The sequence below is a fragment of the Phyllobates terribilis genome, unplaced genomic scaffold (genome assembly GCF_046119375.1).
Source record: "Phyllobates terribilis strain yellow unplaced genomic scaffold, ASM4611937v1 Scaffold_11__3_contigs__length_659146591, whole genome shotgun sequence".
Lineage (NCBI taxonomy): Eukaryota > Metazoa > Chordata > Amphibia > Anura > Dendrobatidae > Phyllobates > Phyllobates terribilis.
In genome coordinates, this window is record NW_027362771.1 from 652140721 (window position 1) to 652167146 (window position 26426).

The window sequence follows — 26426 nt, forward strand, 5'->3', positions numbered from 1 at the left end:
TAATTCTGCACAGGTTCTCTTGGCATTGTCTCATACTCTCTCAGTGGTGGCCGCCATGATGGCTGTCTATACTCTTGGTGGGAGTACCGTGGATTCCCTTGGTAGCGTGGAGAATCTCTTCTTTCAAATTGCGGGTTGTAGGAGAGTGGCATCGAGCCATAAAAAGGATTTTTTTTATTCTTTGGACATTCTCTTCTGAAATGACCTGGTTGATTACAACGATAACAGATTGGTTCCCTTAGTCTTAAACTAGGTCCTCTGTACATTTGTCTGATTCTTCTGTAGAACGCCATAGGGTGTCTGTCTGGGTGAGATAGTTGACTAATCACTCGATAAACTTTTGAGGGTGTGAATGCCACATATCTATTATGGTGATCTGGCACTGGAGATTCTGACTGAGAAGATGTTGAGGGAGATACCGGCAACACAGCAATAGGAGGTGGGCTTGTTTGTCCAGGAAATAGTTCATTCGGGTTATCTTCTGAGGTCATCTGGCGGCTGAGTGAGTCTGATCTAGCTGTGACACTTTCCACAGCTTGGGTGAGAATTTGAGATTTATGATAGTCATTGCTGATTAGTCTTATCTCCTCCAAAGTAGTTAGTCCTCTATACTCCCGTATAGCTTGGACTATTGCTTGGGCACAGGTTTGCATAGGAAATCCATACATTCCAGAACTTAGCAGGAAGAGCAATAGAAGTGAGGTTCCTTGTTCCAGCATAGTTCAGAATATTGTTGATTGTAGCTCTGAGTTGTGACACACACTGATCATGATGATCTTCATCATTCACTGGAAGTACGGCATGAATGATAAGCCCGCATGTAATCTCCCTGGTCTGGTGGCTACCAGGTCTGTTGCCTCGACCGATCCTGAAGAATGTACAATGCTGTTACAGTCTTCCTGAATAGCATTACCTCCGGCTTGCACGATAGTCTTAGCCACTGCTCCCCTGTGTTGTAATCTAGGGTTTGCTGCATTAACTATTGCATCCACCCGCTGTGTTACCAGATCCCCCAGACCTGCTGTTAGTACCGTTGATGACTTCCAAATCATTCTTTCTGACCATGGTTTCCACACCTGAAAGGGTGGCACGGGAATCCTCCCGATCCGGAGAGAATTCTGATATTGTTGTACGAAATGTCACACGAGCCGGTTTACCTTCTGGATCTCTTATTGGTGTGGACACTGCTGGTGGTGATGGTGGTGGTGCTGCCGCCTCTTCATCCCACGGCTCCTCCGGTTCAATAGTATTTCTCCTTCGTTTAAGGGCCTGCCGGAACTCCGGACTATTAAATACAGCTTCGGCACTAGGCAAATGAGGATAGAGAGGGACATAGTCTTTTGGGACACACCATCCGGAGTGACAACAGGACACACTGGTATAGGAGTAAATGTTGCTGTTGATGCTCCGGGTGTAGTGTGTATTGCGGCCTGTATTCCGGGTGCGCCAAGATGGCCGCCACCGGAAGGAAGCACACTACCGGAAGGGTGCGTGCCACTGGGAAGGAGCACACCCACTGACATCTGGTCAGAGGCCGGAGGTGATGCAATGGGTGCAGTAACATGGCCGCTGCAGGAAGGATTGGCACTTTGGGCGGACATGGGTATAACGGATGAGGATGGGGCACTAGGAGTGGCTTGGGTAGTAGCGAGGGGTGGGCCTCCTGTACGGGGCGCGTAACATGCAACACAATAATCTGCTGACAATGGATTCTGCTAGCCACAATTAGAACACACCCAACAATTCATTGCGCAGCCATTATAGGGTGGTGGCGGAGGCATCTCTCTAATATAGAAATAACCAGTTAAGTTTCCTTTGTTATCCCTATCCTCAATCTCCATAAACCCTTCTTTCGATAAACTTAACGCCACCTTTTTCAACATGTATGCAACAACCCATTATCTTCCAGTTTTCCCCTGTCCTCACAAATTGCTGCATTCAACATCTCGTACTGTAATCTACCCCCCGGGTACAACCCACACAATGACATTACTGTTTTGGTTTTCTCTACATATTTCCTTCCTTCTCTTCTAGCAGCTATATCTTTGGGGTCCTGTCGCTCCTGATCGAGCGACCCCTGCGACACAAACAATGTCTTTAGTTTCCCCATTATTTGGCTCCAGGCCCCTTAGACTTATGATCAGACCAGGCAGCTGATACACAAATAGAATTGTAACAGGTCCGTACACTCCCTACCAAGCACTGAATTGATTCTTTTACGACTTAATGAAGCACTGAACACCCCGCGCACCCGTGTCCTAGTGACGTCTTAATATACGGCTTAACGATGCAGTTGGCTCCCCGCATATCCCACGTCTTAATAGAGGATTGGTTGACCCCGCGTGCCTGGCATACTTTATTACATAGACATGGGGTTATATAGTATTCTACTTCTAGGTGGGATGAGTAAAATTCATTGCTTTTTCTGATAACTTGGCACACTGCAATTTGCTCATCCATGTATCTCTTGCACTCAGTAACTCCTTAGGAATTCCGATGGGAGGGGTGAAGTCGTCTCTCAGCGCCATCTTTGCCCACTCAACATGAATCTCTCTGTTAATAATAATAATAATAGTTTATTTTTATAGCGCCAACATATTCCGCAGCACTTTACAAATTTTAGGGGGGACTTGTACAGACAATACAGAATAAGCAGATCTCATATCGAAAGGAGTGAGGGTCCTGCTCGCGAGCTTACAGTCTATGAGGAAGTGGGGGAGACACAAAAGGTAAAAAGTACATATATTGTATAATGCAGCCTTGATATACTGAATAGGATAAATAATAATACATGGACTGGTCGCCAGCCAGTATGTGTGCAGTCCTGACAGAGGCTTTTATGTGCATGGCTGGTTTGAACCCGAAGTTGAAGAAGATTTTAATATGGAGGAAAGCTGGGATGGACAGAGTGTGTTTAGGTGATACGCCAGTCTAAAGAAATGTGTTTTTAGGGTTCGCTTGAAACTGTGGGTATTGGGAATTAATCGAACTGTCCTGGGTAGTGCATTCCAAAGAATTGGCGCAGCACGCGAGAAATCTTGGAGACGGGAGTGGGAAGTTCGGATTATGGAGGATTTTAGCTTTAAGTCACTGGCAGAACGGAGGGCACGTGTAGGGTGGTAGACTGACACAAGGGAGGAGGTGTAGGGGGTACTGAAGCATGGAGCGCTTTGTGGGTAAGCATGATAAGTTTAAAATGAACTCTATATTGGATGGGTAACCAGTGCAATGACTGGCACAGGGAAGAGGCATCGGTGTAGCGGTTGGCGAGGAATATGATCCTGGCTGCTGCGTTCAGGACGGATTGGAGAGGGGAGAGTTTAGTAAGAGGGAGACCGATTAGTAGAGCGTTGCAATAGTCAAGACGAGAATGAATGAGAGCAACAGTAAGAGTTTTTGCCGAGTCAAAGGTGAGAAAAGTCCTGATTCTTGAGATGTTTTTGAGGTGTAGATGACATGAACGAGTGAGTGATTTGATGTGAGGAGTGAAAGAAAGATCTGAATCAAAAATGACCCCAAGACAGCGGGCTTGTTGCTGGGGAGTAATGGTGGAGCCACAAACGGAAATATCGGGCACAGGTAGGTTAGTGGAGGGAGGAAAGACGAGGAGTTCAGTTTTTGACAGATTCAGTTTTAGGCAGAGGGAGGACATGATGTTAGACACAGCAGAAAGACAATCACTGGTCTTTTGTAGTAATGCAGGGGTGATGTCCGGAGCAGAGGTGTATAATTGGGTGTCGTCAGCATAGAGATGGTACTGAAAACCGAATCTACTGATTGTTTGTCCAGTAGGAGCCTTGTATAAGGAGAAAAGAAGGGGGCCTAGGACTGATCCTTGAGGAACCCCGACAGTAAGAGGAAGTAGGGAGGAGGAGGAGCCGGCAAAAGTCACAGAGAAGGAGCGGTCAGAGAGATAGGAGGAGAACCAGGAGAGAACAGTGTCCTTGAGGCCAAAAGTGCGGAGCATAGTGAGGAGGAGCTGATGATCCACAGTGTCGAATGCTGCAGAGAGATCCAGGAGAATCAGCAGAGAGATCCAGGAGAATCAGCAGGGAGATCCAGGAGAATCAGCAGAGAGATCCAGGAGAATCAGCAGAGAGATCCAGGAGACTCAGCAGAGAGATCCAGGAGAATCAGCAGAGAGATCCAGGAGAATCAGCAGAGAGATCCAGGAGACCAGCAGGGAGTAGTGGCCATTAGATTTAGCTGTTAGTAGATCATTAGAGACTTTAGTGAGGGCAGTTTCAGTAGAATGTAAAGAGCGGAAACCAGATTGTAAAGGGTCAAGAAGAGAGTTGTCTGAGAGATAGCGGATTAGACGGGAATGGACCAGACGTTCCAGGAGTTTAGAGATAAAGGGAAGATTGGAAACAGGTCTGTAGTTGGCCGTGCAGTTCTGGTCGAGGGATGGTTTTTTAAGTAATGGTTGTATGCTGGCGTGTTTAAAAGAAGAGGGAAAGATACCAGATGAGAGGGAAAGGTTGAAAATTTTAGTTAGGTGAGCGGTGACAGCTGGAGCAAGGGACTGAAGGAGATGTGAGGGAATAGGGTCACTGGTGCAGGTGGTAGGGCGAGAAGATGCAAGGAGCCTGATCACTTCATCTTCCGTGACTGGTTCGAAGTCAGAAAATGAGCAAGATACAATGTGGCGGGGGGGAGCATGCATAACATTTGGGGATTGGGAGAAAATTTCCTGTCGGATATGGTCAATTTTTTCTTTGAAATAATTGGCCAGATCGTCAGCGCTGAGGTCGGTGGTCGGGGCCTGTGCTGAGGTCGGTGGTCGGGGCCTGTGCTGAGGTCGGTGGTCGGGGCCTGTGCTGAGGTCGGTGGTCGGGGCCTGTGCTGAGGTCGGTGGTCGGGGCCTGTGCTGAGGTCGGTGGTCGGGGCCTGTGCTGAGGTCGGTGGTCGGGGCCTGTGCTGGGGTCGGTGGTCGGGGCCTGTGCTGAGGTCGGTGGTCGGGGCCTGTGCTGTTTGATTGAGGAGAGAATGAAACGTGTCAAAGAGTCGTTTAGGATTATTGGAAAGTGAGATGATGAGGTTGTTAAAGTAGGTTTGTTTGGAGAGGTGAAGCGCAGAGTTATAGGTTTTCAGCATAAATTTATAATGGAGGAAATCTTCGGGCAGATTAGATTTTCTCCACAGCCGTTCAGCGCACCTGGAGTACCTCTGGAGAAGACGTGTTTGAGGCGTGTGCCAGGGTTGTCGCCGTCTATGCCGAATTGTTCTTTGTGTAGGAGGTGCGGCTTCATCCAGGGCGCAGAGCATTATTTCATTATAAAGCTTCAATGCAGAGTCGGGACATGAGAGGGAGGAGATCGGGGCCAATGATGATTGCAACTTTTTCAGAAATTTCTGGGTGTTAATGGCGCGTATATTTCTATAAGTGTGGAAAGTGGGGGGGTCTTGAGTAGAGTCACAGTTCTTGACCGAGAATGAAAGAAGATTATGGTCAGAGAGTGGAAGGGGAGAGTTAGTAAAGTCATGTACTGAGCAAAGCCGGGAGAAGATCAGGTCCAATGTGTTCCCGTCCTCATGTGTAGGAGAATTAGCAACTGTGAAAGGCCGAAGGAGGAGGGATAGTCTGCAGGAGACACGGAGGAGGAGGTTAGTGATAAAAGGTGCATAGTCTGCAGGAGACACGGAGGAGGGATAGTCTGCAGGAGACACGGAGGAGGAGGTTAGTGATAAAAGGTGCATAGTCTGCAGGAGACACGGAGGAGGGATAGTCTGCAGGAGACACGGAGGAGGGATAGTCTGCAGGAGACACGGAGGAGGGATAGTCTGCAGGAGACACGGAGGAGGGATAGTCTGCAGGAGACACGGAGGAGGAGGTTAGTGATAAAAGGTGCATAGTCTGCAGGAGACACGGAGGAGGGATAGTCTGCAGGAGACACGGAGGAGGGATAGTCTGCAGGAGACACGGAGGAGGGATAGTCTGCAGGAGACACGGAGGAGGGATAGTCTGCAGGAGACACGGAGGAGGAGGTTAGTGATAAAAGGTGCATAGTCTGCAGGAGACACGGAGGAGGGATAGTCTGCAGGAGGCACGGAGGAGGAGGTTAGTGATAAAAGGTGAGCGGCAGATGGGGAAAGAGGATCGCCAACTGGGATGTTAATGTCCACCATGATTATCGTGGGGCTGTTGCAGGATAGAGAATTTGGTAGCCAGGCAGCAAAGTGATCCAGGAACTGACGGGAGGGACCTGGAGGGCGATACACCACCGCCACTCACAGGGAGAAGGACTGGTAGAGTCTGACTGTGTGGGCCTCAAAGGACGGGAAGATAAGGGAGGGTACAGGGGGGATAACCTGAAAAGTACATTGTGTTGAAAGAAGCAGACCAACACCTCCACCTGATCTGTTGTCAGGTCAGCCATGCACATGCATACGTCATTCTCAGGAAATCATTTAGTTGTTCGTGTCTACAATAAGAATAGGAACTGTTAGTTATATATTCATTAACTATTAACATAATCCATGTGCATATACACATTTGCATACATACATACACATAGATTATTCCATCATCTCTATATTAATTCACACTGATTAGGTCATCTATTAAAAGTAACTAATTGATTTTCTATAATATATATATTTTACCTTGACACTAACCCTCTCGCACCCCTCCAGTCCATCCTTAACTCTGCTGCGCGGCTGGTTCATCTCTCTCCTCGCTACTCCTCTGCTACCCCCCTTTGCAAATCCCTTCACTGGCTCCCATTCCCCAGCGTATCCAGTTCAAACTACTAACACTGACCGACAAAGCCGTCCACAACCTCTCTCCTCCGTACATGTCTGAACTAATCTCCCGATATATTCCTTCACGTAATCTCCAGTCCTCCCAAGACCTCCTTCTCTCCTTCGCACTTCTTCATTCCTCATGCAATCGCCTCCAAGATTTCTCCCGAATATCCCCCATCCTATGGAATTTTGTGCCTCAACACGTCCAATTATCCACCACACCTGGATCCTTCAGACGGAACCTGAAAACCCATCTCTTCAAACTAGCTTACAGCCTGCCATGACCCCGCTGCTACGTCAACACCGGAGCTACTGCCTCTTATCAACACCGAAGCTACTGCAACCCCCCAACCTACTGTCTCCTTCCCCTTCCTGTAGAATTTAGGCCCGTAAGGGCAGGGTCCTCTTCCTTCCATACCAGTTTATCATTGTTAGTTCTTTACTATAAGATATCTGTATTTGATATGTAACCCCTTCTTATGTACAGCACCATGGAATCAATGGCGCTATATAAATAAATAATAATAATAATAGAGGTGACGTTTATGGAAGAGTGGGCAGAAAAAAGCCTTTACTTACACACAATAATTGTAAGGCTCGTTTTGAGTTTACCAAAAGACACGTGGGAGACTCCCCAAATGTATGGGGAAGGTGCTGTGGTCAGATGAGACCAAAACTGAACTTTTAGGCCACCAAGGTAAACGCTATGTCTGGTGCCAAACCAACACAGCTCATCACCCCAAGAACACCATCCCCACAGTAAAACATGGTGGTGGCAGCATCATGGTGTGGGGATGTTTTCTGGCAGCAGAGACAGGGAAAATGGTCCGAGTTGAGGGGAAGATGGATGGTGTGAAATACAGGGATATTCTTGAGCAAAACCTGTTGTCACTGATTTGAGACTGGGATGAAGGTTCATCTTCCAAAAAGACAATGACTTAAAGCATACTGCTAAAGCAACACTCGAGTGCTTTAAGGGGAAATGTGGAAATGTTCTGGAGTGGCCGAGCCACAGCCCAGACCGTAATCCAATGGAGAATCTGTGGTCAGACGTGAAGATTGCTGTTCACCAGAGGAAACCATCTTCCTTGAAGGAGCTAGAGCAGTTTTGCCGTGAGGAATGGGCAAAAATCCCAGGAGCAAGATGTGGAAAGCTCATAGAGACTTAGCCAAAGCAACTTGCAGCTGTAATTGCTGCAAAAGGAGGCTCCACAAAGTACTGACTTTAGGGGGGTGCATAGATATGCACACAGAAGTTTTCAGTTATTTTGTCCTATTTGTTGTTTGCTTCACCATAAAAAGAAAACCAAATGTTCACAGATGAAGACATGTTCTTTACATGAATTGATGCAAACCCTCAAAAAACAGTGAAATTCCAGGTTGTAAGGTAGCAAAACATTAAAATGCCAAGGGAGATGAATAGTTTTGCAAGCCACTGCAATTCATAGTGAAGCCAGGCTCTGATGCCTTATAAGAGGGTGGCATTTAGTGTCTAAACTCTTTGCAGATTCATCATCGCCCCAGACTAAGCCGCCTGAAGATGAGCCTCCGAGCTACAATCTCATTGCACCGTATGCACACCCGGTTACAAGTGCACCATCTGCCCCACCAAGTTATCAAGTAGACACTCCAGTACTGAAAGGCCTCCCCTCCGGTATGGAACACCTTCTCCAGGTAAGTCATCTGTGGCATCTCTCAAGATGTCTCTAGTTCTGTGTCTTGTGTGTATTCCCCGTAGTGTCCTCCATCAGCAGCTGTAGAACAGAGTTTATCTGTCATGTGCTTACTTTCTGGACTCGATACGGTGAACCTTTGCTATGTGGTCGGTTTCCCTCTTTGCTGAGCCTCAGCCTGTTTGGTCTCTGTCCATCTGCTGATGGTTCTCTTGTCTTTTCTTTCCTTTCTTTTGTCGCTTCTATTCCAGTGTTTCTCTCTTCCCAGTTTGGTTTCTCCTATCACATCTTAGGACGGGCTATTTATACTCACCTTGCACCTTCCTTCTTTGCTGGCTATATTTCAAGACAGATGGTGTTTGGAGATCCAGCTCCTCAGCTAGGGATTATTTTACCTTGTTAATCTCTGCTGCTTTTGTTGCAGTTTGTTTGTGAGTCTTCCTCCCCAGCAACCTTCCCTTTCTTTTTGTTTTGGGTCTGGGAGGTTTCCACATTTTTCGTTAGTTTTTTTTGGTTCTTCTTATTTTCCTCTGTCTTTCCTGTGTGACTGTCTGGATGCATTCATAGGCCTGTGCCTCATCCTCAGATTTATGTGTATTTCATTTTCTAGTTATTGTTATAATGTTGCATATTCTATATTGTGAGGGTGCAGCAGTTAAGGACATTCAGAGTTAGTCGATGTAGAGTGGGGGCACCATTACGTTTTCTTAGGGTGCCAACCTCCGCAGTCAGGCAGGGACAAGTCAAGGTCAGGTTAGGGACTTTCCTAGTCTCAACAGGGACCTGTTTGCAGGTGTTGTGCCTTTCCTGGTTTGCACGTTACCCGAGTGAATGAGCTTATAGTCATAATATTTTCTCTGAGCAGTCCAACTATGTCCCTCAGGTGACTGGAGTAAAACATTGTGACTAGTGATGAGCGAGCACTAAAATGCTCGGGTACTCATTGCTCGGGTCGAGCACATTGGAATACTCGGGTGCTCGACCCGACCAACGAGCCCAATGTAAGTCTATGGGAAACTTGAGCATTTTTCAGGCGGCTCCCTCCGGCGGTCTGCAGAGGGTCTAAAAATTGCCCAAATCGATGGGAACAGTGCTCAAATGACATGGGAACAGCATGGGGAAGACCCCTGGAAGCATTTCTGACTCCCAGATCACTGCTGTCAACAACATGGTCAGAGTATTATGCCACTTTTACGGACTCACAATAAAACATACAAAAACAAAACCAAAATGGATTTTCCTGGGAAATATGTCAAGGAACATCCTTTCCAGGGTAATGACTTGTATATAAGGCAAAATAAATAACCAAACATAAAAATGCTCCTCTACACCTTGGGCTATGTTCACACGTAGTGTTTTTGCATTTTACAACTTTATCTGGCCATGTGGAGTGTGACCCATCATCAGACACATGCATACAGTGCTGAAAAGACATGGGAACAGCATGGGGAAGACCTCTGAAAGAATCTCTGACTCCCAGGTCACTGCCTAAAAGTGTGCCCATCATAAGTGATCCTTGGTGCATGCGAAGTTGCCTCCCGCCATGCACCTGTCAGTGCAGACTTGCAACAATCACCGTCCACGTCCTTGTCCCAGTGCAGCGTTCAGTTGTCCCTACTCAATTCCTTGGAATGCAAGCGCAAGTATGCAGCCAGCCACCCGCCCACTTACCCACAGGATGCAATACTAAGCTGCCAGATTTTTGGGCAACTGCTTGCACTTGAAATGTGGCCTTTTAGGCTCGTGGAGGTGAAAGCTGTCCACAACCTCATGCTGGCGGTGGCTGAGTGTCCATACTCGGACCCCAGCCGCCACTATTTCTCCCGGTATCCTCTCCGCCTTCCACAAGCACGGGTCCCACAACATTACCCATGCCCTCCCCAGTTCACTTACTGGGAAGGACCCCCTAACCACAAACACGTGGACAGGTGAATGTGGCCAGGGACGGTACGGAGTCAGTCCACAGCTTTTTTTGCTGAGAGTTGTATTTCACCACAGCCATTTTCTTTAGCTCGGTGAAAGGACTGGCATAGAGGGAAACCGTATCTACTCTGGTTGTCATTTCTCCCAGGAAGTCCTCTGATGCAGCTTGTTGCAGAAGCAATGGCAGCCGTCCAACATCAACTCGCACTTGTCGGTGGTGCTTTAACACACAAACATCTTTGTTTGCGCATTTAATTTCATGACTACAGAGTTGGACAATGGCCTTATCTGCAATGCAGTTTGAGAAATAACATGCATAAGAACGTCCGATCTACATTAAAAGAGCAGCCATAGAGTGTCCGGGAACCTTTCCCTACACTTTTCTTAGACAGGGCTGCTTCTCGGCAGGGTTGAACGGGCCCACCAGAGAACTGGAGACTCCTCCGGTGGGCCCTGGCTTCTCCTTCAGGAGAGTTCATAGTGCCGAGGTGAGGTCATGATGATAGAGGCCACCATCTGCTTAGTTTTCTGTTACTTGGAATGCAAGCGCAAGTATGCAGCCAGCCACCCACCCACCGACAGGTCGCAACACTAAACTGCCAGATTTCTTGGCAGCTGCTTGCACTTGAAATATGGCCTTTTAGGCTCGTGGAGGTGGAAGCTTTTCACAACACAACCTCATGCTGGCGGTGGCCGGGTGTCCATACTCGGTCCCCAGCCGTCACTATTTCTCCCAGTGTTGTCTCCATCTTCTACAAGCACAGGTCCTTGAACATTACTGCTGCCACTTTTCTGTGGGAATCTGTTTGCCTCCTACCAGCCTGGAATATTTCCAGTAAACTATGGTACGACGCCATGATATTAGCACTGCCCCCAGTACCAGTAGTGAAGCCATCCCCAATTTCCTTCTCAGGAATTTTATTTGATAGACTGAGTGGCTGCCCAAATACATTAGTTTCTCACAAAGGACCTGAAGATAGCGTGGCAGTAGGTGCAAGTTTCTCCAGCCTGTTAGATATTAGAGGGTGAATGGCAGCACATTGGATCAGTGGTTAGCACTGAAGCCTTGCAGCACTGGGATCCTGGGTTCAAATCCCAGCAAGGACAACATCTGCAAGGATTTTGTATGTTATCCCCGTGTTTGCGTGGGTTTACTCCTCAGTAAAAAAGCAGCCATAGAGTGTCCAGGAACCTTTCCACACACTTTTCTTAGCCAGGACTGCTTCTTGGCAGGGTTGGACGGTCCCACCAGAGAATCCTCTGGTGGGCCTTGGCTTCTACCTCAGGAGAGTTCATGATAGCGCTAACTTTGCAGCTGCTATGGGGCTCTTGAGCGGGGGAGAAAGGTGAGCCCTCAGAATCAAATCCTCTGGTGGGCCCAATGTTTTTCTGAAACAGCTTCTCAGTGGGAATTGTATTTCACCACAGCCATATTCTTTAGCTCGGTGAAAGGACTGGCATAGAGGGAAACCGTATCCACCCCGGCTGTCATTTCTCCGTCACCAGGTTCCGCCCATTGTCACACACGACCATGCCTGGCTGTATGTTCAGCGGTGAGAGCCACATATCAGGCTGCTGTGTTACAGCTTTCAACAACTCTGCAGCGCTGGGCGGTTGGCCACCTAAGCATTAAGCATGTTATCTTCAGCACAGCCTGTTGCCGCTTGGCCAAGGCAGTGCTGCAGTGCTGTCAGCTTGTGACTGATGTGGTCATATCGGAGATGGAGGAGGAGGTGCAGGAACTGAACAATGTGATTACATTGAGGTTAAATTGGCGACTCTGTTTTTTATACTAAAGAAAGATCCTATTGTTTTTTGTTTTTTTTTTACATTATTTTTTAAGACAAATGCATTCACCAGGAAATGTAATTTTAACATTTTACAACCTTATCTGGCAATGTGGTGTGTGACACATCATCAGACTCATCCTGTTTCATTTATGATGTAGGGATTCTGAAAGTCACAAAGCCTATTTTTATAGGGCCATCAGGCAGCCCTTACTATTCTTAAAAGGCCAGCAGTCTTCCCTCGCTATTGTTAGAGAGCCATCAGCTGGCTATGCTTTGTTGTTCCCATTATTAACGAGTGGGTCTCCTATACTGTTATTGCGTATGCAGTGACTGCAAGGGCTGCCAAAAATTTGGACGCAACCCAATACACCTTTGAAGAGACAAAGAGGAAGGTCTCAGTAAAAAAAATGTTCCCATTATAAAGGAGAGGGTCTCCTATAGTGGTAATGCCCATGCTGTGACTGCAAGGGCTGCCAAAATTTTGAACAAACCCCACTAACAATTTAAAGACACATAGAGCAGGGCCACAGTAACGAGTACGACATGTTCCTATTACAAAGGAGAGGGTCTGCTATACAGTTATAGGGTATGCAGTGAGTCCAACGGCTGACAAAATTTAGGAAAAACCCCACTAAGAATTTAAAGACACACAGAGCAGGGCCACAGTAACAAGTACTTCACTGCATTGAAACAAGCAACACTCGCATTCAAATCAGCCCTCACCTCTGCTAAACAGGCCTACTTCACAACCCTCATATCCTCCCTATCCTACAATCCCAAACAGCTATTCAACACTTTTAACTCTCTCCTCTGCCCTCCACTCCCCCCTCCGACCTCCGTCATCTCTGCTGAGCAGTTTGCCACACACTTCAAAAACAAGATTGACCAAAATCGGCAAGTCTTTACTGTCCAACCACCACAACGCTGCTCCAATTTGCCTCCAAACTCCTTGAGCAACACGTTCACGCTGAACTTTCCTCCCACTTCCCATCTAACTCTCTCTTCGACAACCGACAATCCGGCATCCGCCCCCATCATTCCACCAAAACTGCCCTTACCAAAATCACCAAAGACTTACTTAGAGCCAAAGCTAACAGACAATTCTCTGTACTCCTTCTTCTTGACCTGTCCACTGCTTTCGATACAGTTGACCATTGCCTCCTACTACAGATCCTCTCTGTAACGGGTCTTTGAGGTGGAACCTCTGAGCAACTATACAAAGGGGCAGTCCTTGTAAGGAAGCGGGTGGCTCGCAGGGTAGGCGGGCAGGTAGTCACGGCTAGTGACGGGGACAGTCTCTGGGTAGAAGGGCAGGAGGTCACGGCAAGTGACGGTAACAGTCTCTGGGTAGAAGGGCAGAAGGTCACGGCAAGTGACGGGGACAGTCTCTTGACAGGCGGGTGGTCACGGCAAGTGACGGCTAAGCCTCCAGGTAGGCTAGCAGGCAGGTAGCAGGTGGACGCTCCCAGGTGAGCGGGCAAGAGTCTCTTGACAGGCAGGTGGTCACAGCAAGTGACGGCTGAGCCTCCAGGTAGGCTAGTAGGCAGGTAGCAGGTGGAAGCTCCCAGGTGAGCGGGCAAGAGTCTCTGGACAGGCAGGTGGTCACAGCAAGTGACGGCTAAGCCTCCAGGTAGGCTAGCAGGCAGGTAGCAGGTGGACGCTCCCAGGTGAGCGGGTAAGAGTCTCTGGACAGGCAGGTGGTCACAGCACGTGACGGCAGAGCCTCCAGGTAGGCTAGCAGGCAGGTAGCAGGCGGACGCTCCCAGGTGAGCGGGTAAGAGTCTCTGGACAGGCAGGTGGTCACAGCACGTGACGGCAGAGCCTCCAGGTAGGCTAGCAGGCAGGTAGCAGATGAGCGCTCCCAGGTGAGCGGGCAAACAGATCCATAGACAGACTGGCAGGGCTGATAGGCAGACTGTCGGACCGCAGGAATGTAAGCAGATAGACAAGTATCAGGCAGGTATCAAGCAGGAATCTGGCAGGTAACTGGCAGGCAACTGGCAGGTATCTGGTAACGGGACCTGAGGGCTGAAGCAGAGTGATAGGCTATGCAACAACATTGCTCGGGCACCTCCATTTTGGAGGAGGTGCCTTATATATGGTGAGGTCCTCCGGCCATTGGCCGGGGACTCCTTAGGACGGCGCGCGCGGCCCCTTTAAGAGAGGGGGAGCGCGCGCGCCCTAAGCACAGTGCCCGGGAAGCAGCGCGCGCTGCCAGCAGAGCGGGAGGAAGACGCTGGGCACGGAGCGGAGAGGTGAGGGGAACAGCGTCCCTGCCTAGCAGGAGGCAGGGACGCCGAAGCTACACTCTCTTCCTTTGGCGTCAAAGACCTTGCCCTATCTTGGATCTCCTCATACTTTTCTAACCGCACATTTAGCGTCTCCCACTCCCACACTACCTCCTCATCCCCCCTTTCTCTATTGGAGTCCCTCAAGGCTCTGTCCTAGGACCCCTACTCTTCTCCATCTATACCCTTGGCCTAGGACAGCTCATAAAATCCCATGGCTTCCAGTACCATCTGTACGCTGACGACACCCAGATCTACCTCTCTGGCCCAGATGTCACCTCTCTGCTGTCCAGAATCCCAGCATGTCTATCAGCCATATCCTCCTTCTTCTCCTCCCGCTACCTCAAGCTCAATGTGGACAAAACTGAACTCATCATCTTTCCCCCATCTCGCATATCTTTCCCACCTGATCTTTCTATCACAATAAATGACATTACTCTTTCCCCTGTACCGACAATCCGCTGCCTCGGAGTAACCCTTGACTCTGCCCTGTCCTTCATACCTCACATCCAAGCTCTCACCACCTCCTGTCGCCTCCAGCTCAAAAATATTTCCAGAATCCGTCCTTTCCTCAACCCTCAATCTACTAAACTGCTTGTGCATGCCCTCATCATCTCCCGCCTCGACTACTGCAACATCCTCCTCTGTGGCCTACCTGCTAACACTCTCGCACCCCTCCAGTCCATCCTTTACTCTGCTGCGCGACTGGTCCATCTCTCGCCTCGCTACTCCTCTGCTACCCCTCTTTGCAAATCCCTTCACTGGCTCCCATTCCCCCAGCGTATCCAGTTCAAACTACTAACACTGACCTACAAAGCCGTCCATAACCTCCCTCCTCCGTACATCTCTGAACTAATCTCCCGATATATTCCCTCACGTAACCTCCGGTCCTTCCAAGACCTCCTCCTCTCCTCCACACTTATTCGTTCCTCACGCAATCACCTCCAAGACTTCTCCCGAATATCCCCCGTCCTCCGGAATTCTGTGCCTCACCACGTCCGATTATCCACCACACCTGGATCCTTCAGAAAGAACCTGAAAACCCATCTCTTCAAACAAGCTTACAGCCTGCCATGACCCCGCTGTCACCTCAACACCGGAGCTACTGCAGCCCCCCAACCTACTGTCTCCTCCCCATCCTGTAGAATGTAAGCCCCCAAGGGCAGGGTCCTCCTCCCTCTGTACCAGTCTATCATTGTTAGTTTACTGTAAGTGATATCTGTATTTGGTATATAACCCCTTCTTATGTACAGCGCTATGGAATCAATGGCGCTATATAAATTAATAATAATAATAAGTGCGACATGTTCCCATTAGAAAGGAGAGGGTCTGCTATACAGTTATAGGGTATGCAGTGAGTCCAAAGGCTGACCAATTTTAGGAAAAACCCTACTAACAATTTAAAGAGACATCGAGCAGGGCCACAGTAACAACAAATTCCCATTAGAAAGGAGAGGGTCTCCCATAGTGTTGGCCTATGCAGTGAATGCAAGGGCTGGCAAAAATTTGGAGGCACTTCAATGCCCCTTGGAAGAGACGTGGAGGAGGGCCTCATAAAAAAATGTTCCCATTAGAAAGGAGCGGGTCCCTAATACTAGTAATGCCCATGCACTAAGTGTATGGGCTGACAAACATTTACCCCTGGGGGGTATACATGAACATACTGTATAAAATGTTTTTTTTTGCGGGCATCATAAACACCCTTTAAAAAAATTATTTGGGTGTTGCATCACGGACCACAGTGTATTGCCAAGTTTTTAGCAATAAGGTTCGGATATGGCTTTAAAGAAGGCAACCACTTGTAATATAACGCTATTTTATTTATGACAGTTAATTTGAAAGATAAAATACAGAATCAAAGGAATAGTATGATATTATGATATTGCGTACACTTTTGTAGATTACTAAGGTTACTAAGGTTAAATACTTATAAAGGTTACATACTTACTATTAGATAGCAGAAGAAAAAGATTTCCCTAGTAGCATGTACATCATCAGTCCTGAAACTTCAGCTGGAGAAGCGCTCAGCGATGGGCAGAGAATGCATACTAGGTTCTACTCTGTGAAGAGCGTCCTCTTCATAGGTCCACAATGCTTCTGCCATAACTGAATTCTTCAACAGCTTTTATATTTTAGAAAAATGCTTACCCAACCTAATATTACGTAAGCATGAAAATTCATAGGTTGTTGTCCAGCATTCCAATCCGGTGTCAGTGGCCAGCTATCACAGATAAGCAATGCCGGACAAGACCTGTTCACGGACCATTCTACTTCTGTCATAATGTTTACATATGATAAGAGTAAATCCTACACCGGGTTATAATTCAGAACAAGGTTTTCTTCCCAGACAGTATATTGTGTTAAGAAGCTATGTATCAATGAGATACATTCACAGATAAAGTACACCTTAACACAGAATATATAATCAGAATATTAATTAAAGGTTGGATACATCATAATGGGTTTCAGATAGCCACTTATATTTTTGGTACTACAATAAGCTTTTCCATCTTAAGCCATATGCCTGTAGTCTTACTTACAATATTGTGCAATCGTCTGTCTCTAGTTCTAGCAAACACAGTGTATACAAAGGCTAATTCCCTTCAGTAATAAAGATTAAACCTCAGACTGTTAGCTATGTTTTAACATATCTGGACTAATGACCCCTAGTCTACTGAGGTAAGATACCTACAAATGCTGACATTCCTATTTTATTTCAATATGGATTTGAAATATAAAATAGCCATTTTTCATGTTCATACTACACACGGTCACCCTGGTGATATGGTGGTGGAGGATGAGGAGATGGAGGAGGACAAGAGCAAATAGCCAAAATCAGGAAGCGCATACCCATGTGTGGGTGGGAAAAGGTGCATGGGAATACACCTCCCAAGAAAAGACACTGGATTTGAGTTTATGTTACGCTGCTATCATTCGGTGGTGTTGAGAAGTTTGGCCCAATCCAGCCCTTGTTCATTTTTATAAGAGTCAGCCTGTCAGCATTTTCAGTTGACAGGCGGATGCGCTTATCAGTTATAATTCCACCAGCGGCACTAAAAACCCGCTCTGATAAAACGCTGGCGGCAGGGCAGGCCAGGACCTCCAAGGTGTAGAGAGCCAGTTCATTCCATGTGTCCAGCTTGGATACCAAATAATTATAAGGCACAGAGGAATCACGGAGGACTTTGGTACAGTCGTCAAGGTACTCCCTCAGCATCTTCCCAAACTTTGCACTCCTTGTGAGAGTACCCCGCACCTCAGGGCCTGTGCGATGGGAGGGTCTGAGAAAACTCTCCCAGAACTTTGACAGTGTTCCCCTGCCTCTGCTGGATTGAAGTTGTATCTCTCTCGCCTGTACTCCATGGTTGTCCAACGAAGTGTGCCCTCTGCCGCCAGTGTTTTCAGATGGGAATTTTTTAATACTTCTGCAACAAGGGCCTTCTGGTACTGCCCCATTTTTGCAGACCTGTCCTCCTCAGGAATAAGAGATATAAAGTACTCCTTGTAGCGGGGGGGTCTAGAAGTGTCACCAACCAGTAATGACTGTCACCCAAAATTTTGAGAACGCGAGGGTCATGGGAAAGGCAGCATAACATAAGCTCAGCCATGCGTGCCAGACTGATAACAAGCAAGACTTCCGTGTCCTCACCAAGAGAATGACTAACCATGCTCTCCTCCTACTCCTTTCTGTCCTCTGGCCATCCACGCTGAACAGACGGTATGACAGTTGTGCAGGTAGTACTGTCTATAGCGCATGAAACTAGCTCCTGTTCTTCCTCCTCCTCCTCCTCATTGTCACCCAATCCATATTGGGATGAGATGAGGCTGGGCTGTGTGTAATCACCCTGTATGGTTCCTTGCTCCATCTCATCGTACTCTGCCTGCAATGCATCCTCTTTGATTGTGAGCAGAAAGCGTTTCAGAAGACAGAGAAGCGGGATGGTGACACTAATTATGGCATCATTGCCGCTCACTATCTTGGTGGAGTCCTCAAAGTTTTGGAGGATGGTACATATGTCTGACATCCATGTCCACTCCTGAGGTCTTATGTGTGGATTCTGAACTGAATACCGACACCCTTATTGATGCTGGTACTCAACAACTGCTCTCTTCTGCTCACAAATCCTTCCCAACATCTGCAGTGTAGAGTTCCAACGCGTGGGGACATCACATATTAGTCTGTGAGCCGGAAACTGCAAACGCTGCTGAAACACGGCAAGGGCGGCGGAAGCTGTAGGTGACTTCCTAAAATGGGCACACAGGCGGCGTACTTTAACAAGCAGATCCGGCAGCTCCGGGTAGGATTTGAGAAACCACGAGGTTAAGCACATGGGCCAGGCATGGTATGTGTGTGATCTCGCCTTGCCTCAGAGCCGCCATCAGGTTCCAGCCATTGTCACACACGATCATGCCTGGTTGTAGGTTCAGTGGTGTGAGCCCCAGATCTGCCTGCTCTTTCAGAGCTGTCCACAACTCTTCAGCATTGTGCGGTTTGTCACCTAAGCATATTAGCTTCAGCACAGTCTGTTGCCGCTTGGCCGAGGCAGTGCTGCAGTGCTTCCAGCTTGTGACTGATGTGGTCATTTCGGAGATGGAGGCTGAAGAGGAGGAGGAGGCTGAGGAGGATGAGGTGCAGGAGCTGTAGACTGTGGGAGCAACCCTGATTGACCTAGGGCCCGCAATCCTTGGCGTCGGGAGGACGTGTTCTGTCCCAAGGTCTGACTGGTTCCCGGCTTCCACTATGTTAACCCAGTGTGCCGTCAGTGAGATGTACCGTCCCTGCCCAAAAGCACTTGTCCACATTTTCCGTCGTTAAGTGAACTTTCTCGGTAACTGCGTTGTTGAGGGCACGGCTAATATTTTGGGACACGTGCTTGTGTAATGCGGAGATGGCACATCGGGAGAAATAGTGGCGGCTGAGGACCGAGTACCGAGGAACGGCCGCCGCCATCAGGTTGCGGAATGCTTCCGTCTCCATGAGCCTAAAAGGCAACATTCCTTGTGCAAGCAGTCGCTAAATGTGGGAATTTAGTAGTGTGGCCTGTGGGGCATTGGCTGTGTATTTGCGCTTGTGTTCCAAGGACTGGGGTATGGGTAACTGAGCGCTGCGCTGGGACAAGGACATGGACATGCTTCCTGATGCTGCTACTTGAGAGTGTGCAATGACATGTGTAGGGCAGGAGGCATCTTCGCATGCACCATGGACAGGGGATTGGCTTACATGCACAACAGTGGAAGAAGCAGTGGTGCCACCCGAAGACATAGTTCCTGGACCCTGGGGTTCGGCCCACAAAGTCGGGTGCTTTGCTGACATGTGCCTGATCATGCTGCTGGTGGTCAGGCTGCTAGTTTTGCTACCCCTGCTGATACTGGCCTGGCAGGTGGTGCAAATGGCCTTTTTGGGGTTATTGGCAGAGTCTTTAAAAAACAACCAGACTCGGGAAGACCTAACAGTTGTACTGGCAACTTCCTTCTTGTTGGTGTTACGGGGAACGGTTGCCTGCCTACTTTCTGCGGCCACCACACTGCCAGTTGGGGTGCTGTCCTTGCTCTGCATGTCCTCCTGCCAGGTTGGGTCAGTTACTATATCATCCACCACCTCGTCTTCCACTTCTGCACTCTGGTCCTCCTCCTGACTTTCTGGCAATTGTGTCTCATCATCGTCCATCTCTTGTGACACTTTCCCACCGTCGCCTTCGTGTGATGGCGGCTGCTCAAATCATAGAATCATGGACTGGTAGAGTTGGAAGGGACCTCCTGGGTCATCTGGTCCAACCCCCCTGCTCAAAGCAGGATTCACTAAATCATCCCAGACAGATATCTGTCCAGTCTCTGTTTGAAGACGTCCATTGAAGGGGAATTCACCACCTCTCGTGGCCGCCTGTTCCACTCATTGATCTCCTCACTGTCAAAAAGTTTTTCCTAATATCTAATCTGTGTCTCCTCCCATTCAGTTTCATCCCATTGCTTCTAGTCTTTCCTTGTGCAAATGAGAATAAAGATGATCCTACTACGTGACAGCCCTTCAGATATTTGTAGACAGCTATTAAGTCTCCTCTCAGTCTTCTTTTTTGCAAGCTAAACATTGCAAAATCCTGCAACCGTTCCTCATAGGACATGGTTTGCAGACCGGTCACCATTCTGGTCGCTCTTCTCTGAACTTGCTCCAGTTTGTCAATGTCTTTTTTAAAATGTGGTGCCCAAAACTGTACACAGTATTCCAGATGAGGTCTGACCAAAGAGGAGTAAAGACCGATAATGACTTCACGTGATCTAGACTGTATGCTTCTGTTAATACATCCCAGAATTGTATTTGCCTTTTTTGCTGCTGCATCACACTGTTGACTCATGTTCAGTCTATGATCTATTAGTATACCTAAGTCTTTTTCACATGTACTGTTGCTTAGCTCTATTCCTCCCATTCTGTATATGCTTTTTTCATTTTTATTGCCCAGATGTAGTACTTTGCATTTTTCCCTGTTATAAACCATTCTGTTAGTTGCTGCCCACTGCTCCAGTTTATTTAGGTCTTTTTGAATCCTCTCTCTCTCTTCTCTAGTATTAGCTATCCCTCCTAGCTTTGTGTCATCAGCAAATTTAATCAGTTTACCCTCAATTCCTTCATCTAAATAATTGATAAAGATGTTGAACAATACAGGTCCCAGGACAGAGCCCTGTGGTACCCCACTTGAGACATTCATCCAGCTGGATGTGAAGCCATTTGTGACCACTTTTTGAGTCCGATCACTAAGCCAGTTATGAATCCACCTAACAGTTGCATACTTGGTCATTTTTTCAATAAGGATGGTGTGAGATACTTTGTCAAATGCTTTGCTGAAGTCAAGATATACTATATCGACAGCATTTCCCTGATCCACCCAGTCAGTGATTCTGTCATAGAAGGAAATTAAGTTAGTCTGACATGACTTGTTAGTTATAAACCCATGTTGACTCTGGTTAATCACTTCATTCTTATTCAGGTACTTACATACATGTTAAATAACCCCAAAAAATATGAAACAAATATTAATATAAATTAGAAACAATTTTATTAGAGAGACAGAATAAAACCGTATAACAAGATTAAAAAAGGTCACTCGGGGTGGGAATACACACAATTACAGAGCGGCAAGTGTAGTTAGATCCACAGATAAGTAAATCAACCCTCTAGACACATATACTACGTAATACAGGTATACCTATGTAAAGGCTCATACACTCCAAAAATCATTAAGCACAATATATAAGGGCTAGAGGGCCTCCATATGAAAGAGGCTTCCACATTCAAACATTGGTGGGAGCCACATGAGAAATAGTAAGTCAAGAAAAGAGAGTATCAGTCAAGTAAGGAGGCTCACCCATAAGGTGCTGGTGGAGGCCACTGAACCGCTCTGGAGCCCCGACGCGCGTTTCGCGTAGCTTCTTCGGGGGGCTGTGGTTGTGGAAGGAGATGGGCACCATTATGTATGCTGCGGGAGTGTAACGCAGGTGACACCGCTGATGTATGCGGCGCATGCGCAGTGACGTACGCCCCCCCGCGCCGCGTCACGTCCGGCCAGTTTCCCGAAGAGCATTGTGGGTAGGCACATGCGTCACTACGACGTTACCACCCACAATCCCATCATACGGAAGCCCGACAGGACGTAGTTAGGAGGGGACAGCACGGCGCATGCGCGGCTCAGCGGCGGCCATGTCAGATTAGGGACAAAGTTTGGGCAAACACGTTAGATTATGAAAGTGGAACAGAGCTAAGTAGCTAAGAAGCTAAGAATGGAAAATAGTGGGCCACCAGCTGGAACAACTGCTGATCTGATCACAAGACTATACACAGTAGGACAAATGTGTACATATAAAGACATATATCATTAATACAATTACAGTACTGAGAAGTCTTGTTAGATCTTTCGATGTAATTTCAGAGGGCAATTCCATGTAGATCAGAGCAGCATGACCCTAATATGTCCAATAATCCTGTACATAGCGAAGGCAAAATAATGATGACACCGAGATGCAGAAACTATAGAAGAAAACATATAATAAAGGTTAAAATCCACATAAAAAAGCAAGGAAAAGAGATCTATAAGAGTGAGGAAAAACTGTTAAATGCGTTTAAACCCCTGGGGGTCACCGTGTCCAGGATCGCCATCCAGCGGCACTCCAGCTGCGCCAAAATCCGTTTGTAGTTGCCACCTCTTGTTCCCAGGTGTACCTGATCAATACCTCTAAATTTGAGGGAAGAGGGGTCACAGTGATGGCACAGCTTGAAGTGCCGCGGGATGGTTTTAAGTGTAGTTACGTCAGGGATGTCTCGTGCTGAGATCACATCCCTGACGTGTTCCCTAACGCGGACCCGAAATTCTCTAGATGTAAGCCCCACATAATGCAAATTACAGGGACACGTAGCCAGGTAAACAATGTATGTGGAGCTGCAAGAAATATGATGCGTGATTTTGAATTCTTTGCCTCCATTGGAGGTAAATGACTTAGTGCGAACTATATTTCTGCAGGTCATGCAGGACCCACAGGGGTAGCAGCCCCATTTCTGTTTACCATCCCCAAATGGGGTAGGGATGGGGGCAACATAATGACTCCTAACCAATGAGTCTCTCAGGCTTTTGCCCCTTCTCGCCGTCATCATTGGTCTATCAGGCAAAATTTTATTAAGTATTGGTTCAGTTTTGAGAATTGACCAGTGTTTACTAAGAATACTTCGTATCGCATGCCAGTGGCTATTGTACGTTGATATGAACCTAATAGGGGGATCATTCTCAGGTTGCTTCTTAGTATTAATTAAAAGAAGATCCCGTGGAGTGCTCCTCGCCCGTCTATAGCCTCTTTTAATACTCCACGCGCTATATCCCCTTTCACGGAATCTCTGGTCAAGGTCCCAGGACTGAGCCTCAAACGCCGCATCGGTGGAACAGATGCGTTTCGTTCTTAGGTACTGTCCAACTGGAATGGCCCGGATAGTGGACGGTGTATGAGCCGATGTTGCGTGAAGTAATGAGTTGACTGATGTCTTTTTACGAAAGACATCAGTTTGTAGCAGGCCATCCCTCTGGACAGTGATCTTGATATCCAAAAAGTCAATATGGGTAGTATCCCATATATACGTAAGTCTAATATTGCGATCATTGGTGTTTAATGCAATAATGAAGTCGTGCAGCTCAGTCTCGGGACCCTGTCAAATGATGAAAATGTCATCTATATATCTGTACCAGCACTGCGCATGAGTAGAGGCGCATGCCCCATCCCCGAAAATCTCCCTCTCCCAATAGCCAAGAAAGAGATTAGCGTAGGATGGCGCACACGCCGCGCCCATCGCAGTGCCGCGTTTGTGGAGAAAAAATCTGTCTTTGAATGTGAAGAAATTGTGGATAAGTATAAATTCTAATAGTTCCAGAACAAGCGCACGGAGAGAGGCATCAAGGTTGCTGACGTCGAGGAAGAACTCCACGGCCCGTAATCCATCTTCATGGCCAATGCTAGTATATAGCGATTCTACGTCAACGGCCACCAGTAGACTATTCGAATCCAGATAAAAACCATCAATTTTCCTAAGGACGTCCCCAGTGTCCCTGACATAGGAGGGCAGTGTCTCGACAAGTGGATGTAGATAGTGCTCAATAAATTTACAGATGGGGTCGCACAGCCCTCCAATGCCAGAGACAATGGGGCGTCCCGGGGGTTCCATAAGATTCTTGTGAATCTTAGGGAGCAGGTAAAAAGTGGGAACCACTGGGTGTTTAACACAAAGGCCCTCAAAGATTTTTTTCGGTATAATGCCCTGTTCGTAGGCCCGCTCTAAGATGTCAAGGAGATCTGCCCTGAAAGCTGCTAAAGGGTTGTCTGGTAGAGTGGTGTATGAGGACCGATCCCTAAGTTGTCTAAAGGCTTCTTTCTCGTACTTAGTGACCGGCCAGACCACAACGTTCCCTCGCGGCACTGCGATGGGCGCAGCGTGTGCGCCATCCTACGCTAATCTATTTCTTGGCTATTGGGAGAGGGAGATTTTCGGGGATGGGGCATGCGCCTCTACTCATGCGCAGTGCTGGTACAGATATATAGATGACATTTTCATCATTTGGCAGGGTCCCGAGACTGAGCTGCACGACTTCATTATTGCATTAAACACCAATGATCGCAATATTAGACTTACGTATATATGGGATACTACCCATATTGACTTTTTGGATATCAAGATCACTGTCCAGAGGGATGGCCTGCTACAAACTGATGTCTTTCGTAAAAAGACATCAGTCAACTCATTACTTCACGCAACATCGGCTCATACACCGTCCACTATCCGGGCCATTCCAGTTGGACAGTACCTAAGAACGAAACGCATCTGTTCCACCGATGCGGCGTTTGAGGCTCAGTCCTGGGACCTTGACCAGAGATTCCGTGAAAGGGGATACAGCGCGTGGAGTATTAAAAGAGGCTATAGACGGGCGAGGAGCACTCCACGGGATCTTCTTTTAATTAATACTAAGAAGCAACCTGAGAATGATCCCCCTATTAGGTTCATATCAACGTACAATAGCCACTGGCATGCGATACGAAGTATTCTTAGTAAACACTGGTCAATTCTCAAAACTGAACCAATACTTAATAAAATTTTGCCTGATAGACCAATGATGACGGCGAGAAGGGGCAAAAGCCTGAGAGACTCATTGGTTAGGAGTCATTATGTTGCCCCCATCCCTACCCCATTTGGGGATGGTAAACAGAAATGGGGCTGCTACCCCTGTGGGTCCTGCATGACCTGCAGAAATATAGTTCGCACTAAGTCATTTACCTCCAATGGAGGCAAAGAATTCAAAATCACGCATCATATTTCTTGCAGCTCCACATACATTGTTTACCTGGCTACGTGTCCCTGTAATTTGCATTATGTGGGGCTTACATCTAGAGAATTTCGGGTCCGCGTTAGGGAACATGTCAGGGATGTGATCTCAGCACGAGACATCCCTGACGTAACTACACTTAAAACCATCCCGCGGCACTTCAAGCTGTGCCATCACTGTGACCCCTCTTCCCTCAAATTTAGAGGTATTGATCAGGTACACCTGGGAACAAGAGGTGGCAACTACAAACGGATTTTGGCGCAGCTGGAGTGCCGCTGGATGGCGATCCTGGACACGGTGACCCCCAGGGGTTTAAACGCATTTAACAGTTTTTCCTCACTCTTATAGATCTCTTTTCCTTGCTTTTTTATGTGGATTTTAACCTTTATTATATGTTTTCTTCTATAGTTTCTGCATCTCGGTGTCATCATTATTTTGCCTTCGCTATGTACAGGATTATTGGACATATTAGGGTCATGCTGCTCTGATCTACATGGAATTGCCCTCTGAAATTACATCGAAAGATCTAACAAGACTTCTCAGTACTGTAATTGTATTAATGATATATGTCTTTATATGTACACATTTGTCCTACTGTGTATAGTCTTGTGATCAGATCAGCAGTTGTTCCAGCTGGTGGCCCACTATTTTTCATTCTTAGCTTCTTAGCTACTTAGCTCTGTTCCACTTTCATAATCTAACGTGTTTGCCCAAACTTTGTCCCTAATCTGACATGGCCGCCGCTGAACCGCGCATGCGCGGTGCTGTCCCCTCCTAACTATGTCCTGTCGGGCTTCCGTATGATGGGATTGTGGGTGGTAACGTCGTAGTGACGCATGTGCCTACCCACAATGCTCTTCGGGAAACTGGCCAGACATGACGCGGCGCGGGGGGACGTACGTCACTGCGCATGCGCCGCATACATCAGCGGTGTCACCTGCGTTACACTCCCACAGCATACATAATGGTGCCCATCTCCTTCCACAACCACAACACCCCGAAGAAGCTACGCGAAGCGCGCGTCGGGGCTCCAGAGCGGTTCAGTGGCCTCCACCAGCACCTTATGGGTGAGCCTCCTTACTTGACTGATACTCTCTTTTCTTGACTTACTATTTCTCATGTGGCTCCCACCAATGTGTGAATGTGGAAGCCTCTTTC

The 26426-nt window shown here is 47.6% G+C and overlaps 1 protein-coding gene across 5 annotated transcripts in view; it reads left to right on the forward strand.

The window, feature by feature from the left end:
• LOC141167189 (phospholipid scramblase 1-like) overlaps positions 1 to 26426 on the forward strand; it is a 477203-nt gene that overhangs the window by 336054 nt on the left and 114723 nt on the right. For all 5 annotated transcript variants that reach the window (XM_073654619.1, XM_073654616.1, XM_073654614.1 and 2 more), the window contains one exon: positions 8255 to 8421. In XM_073654619.1, coding sequence (XP_073510720.1) covers positions 8255 to 8421 — 167 coding nt within the window. The remainder of the gene's footprint in view (positions 1 to 8254; positions 8422 to 26426) is intronic.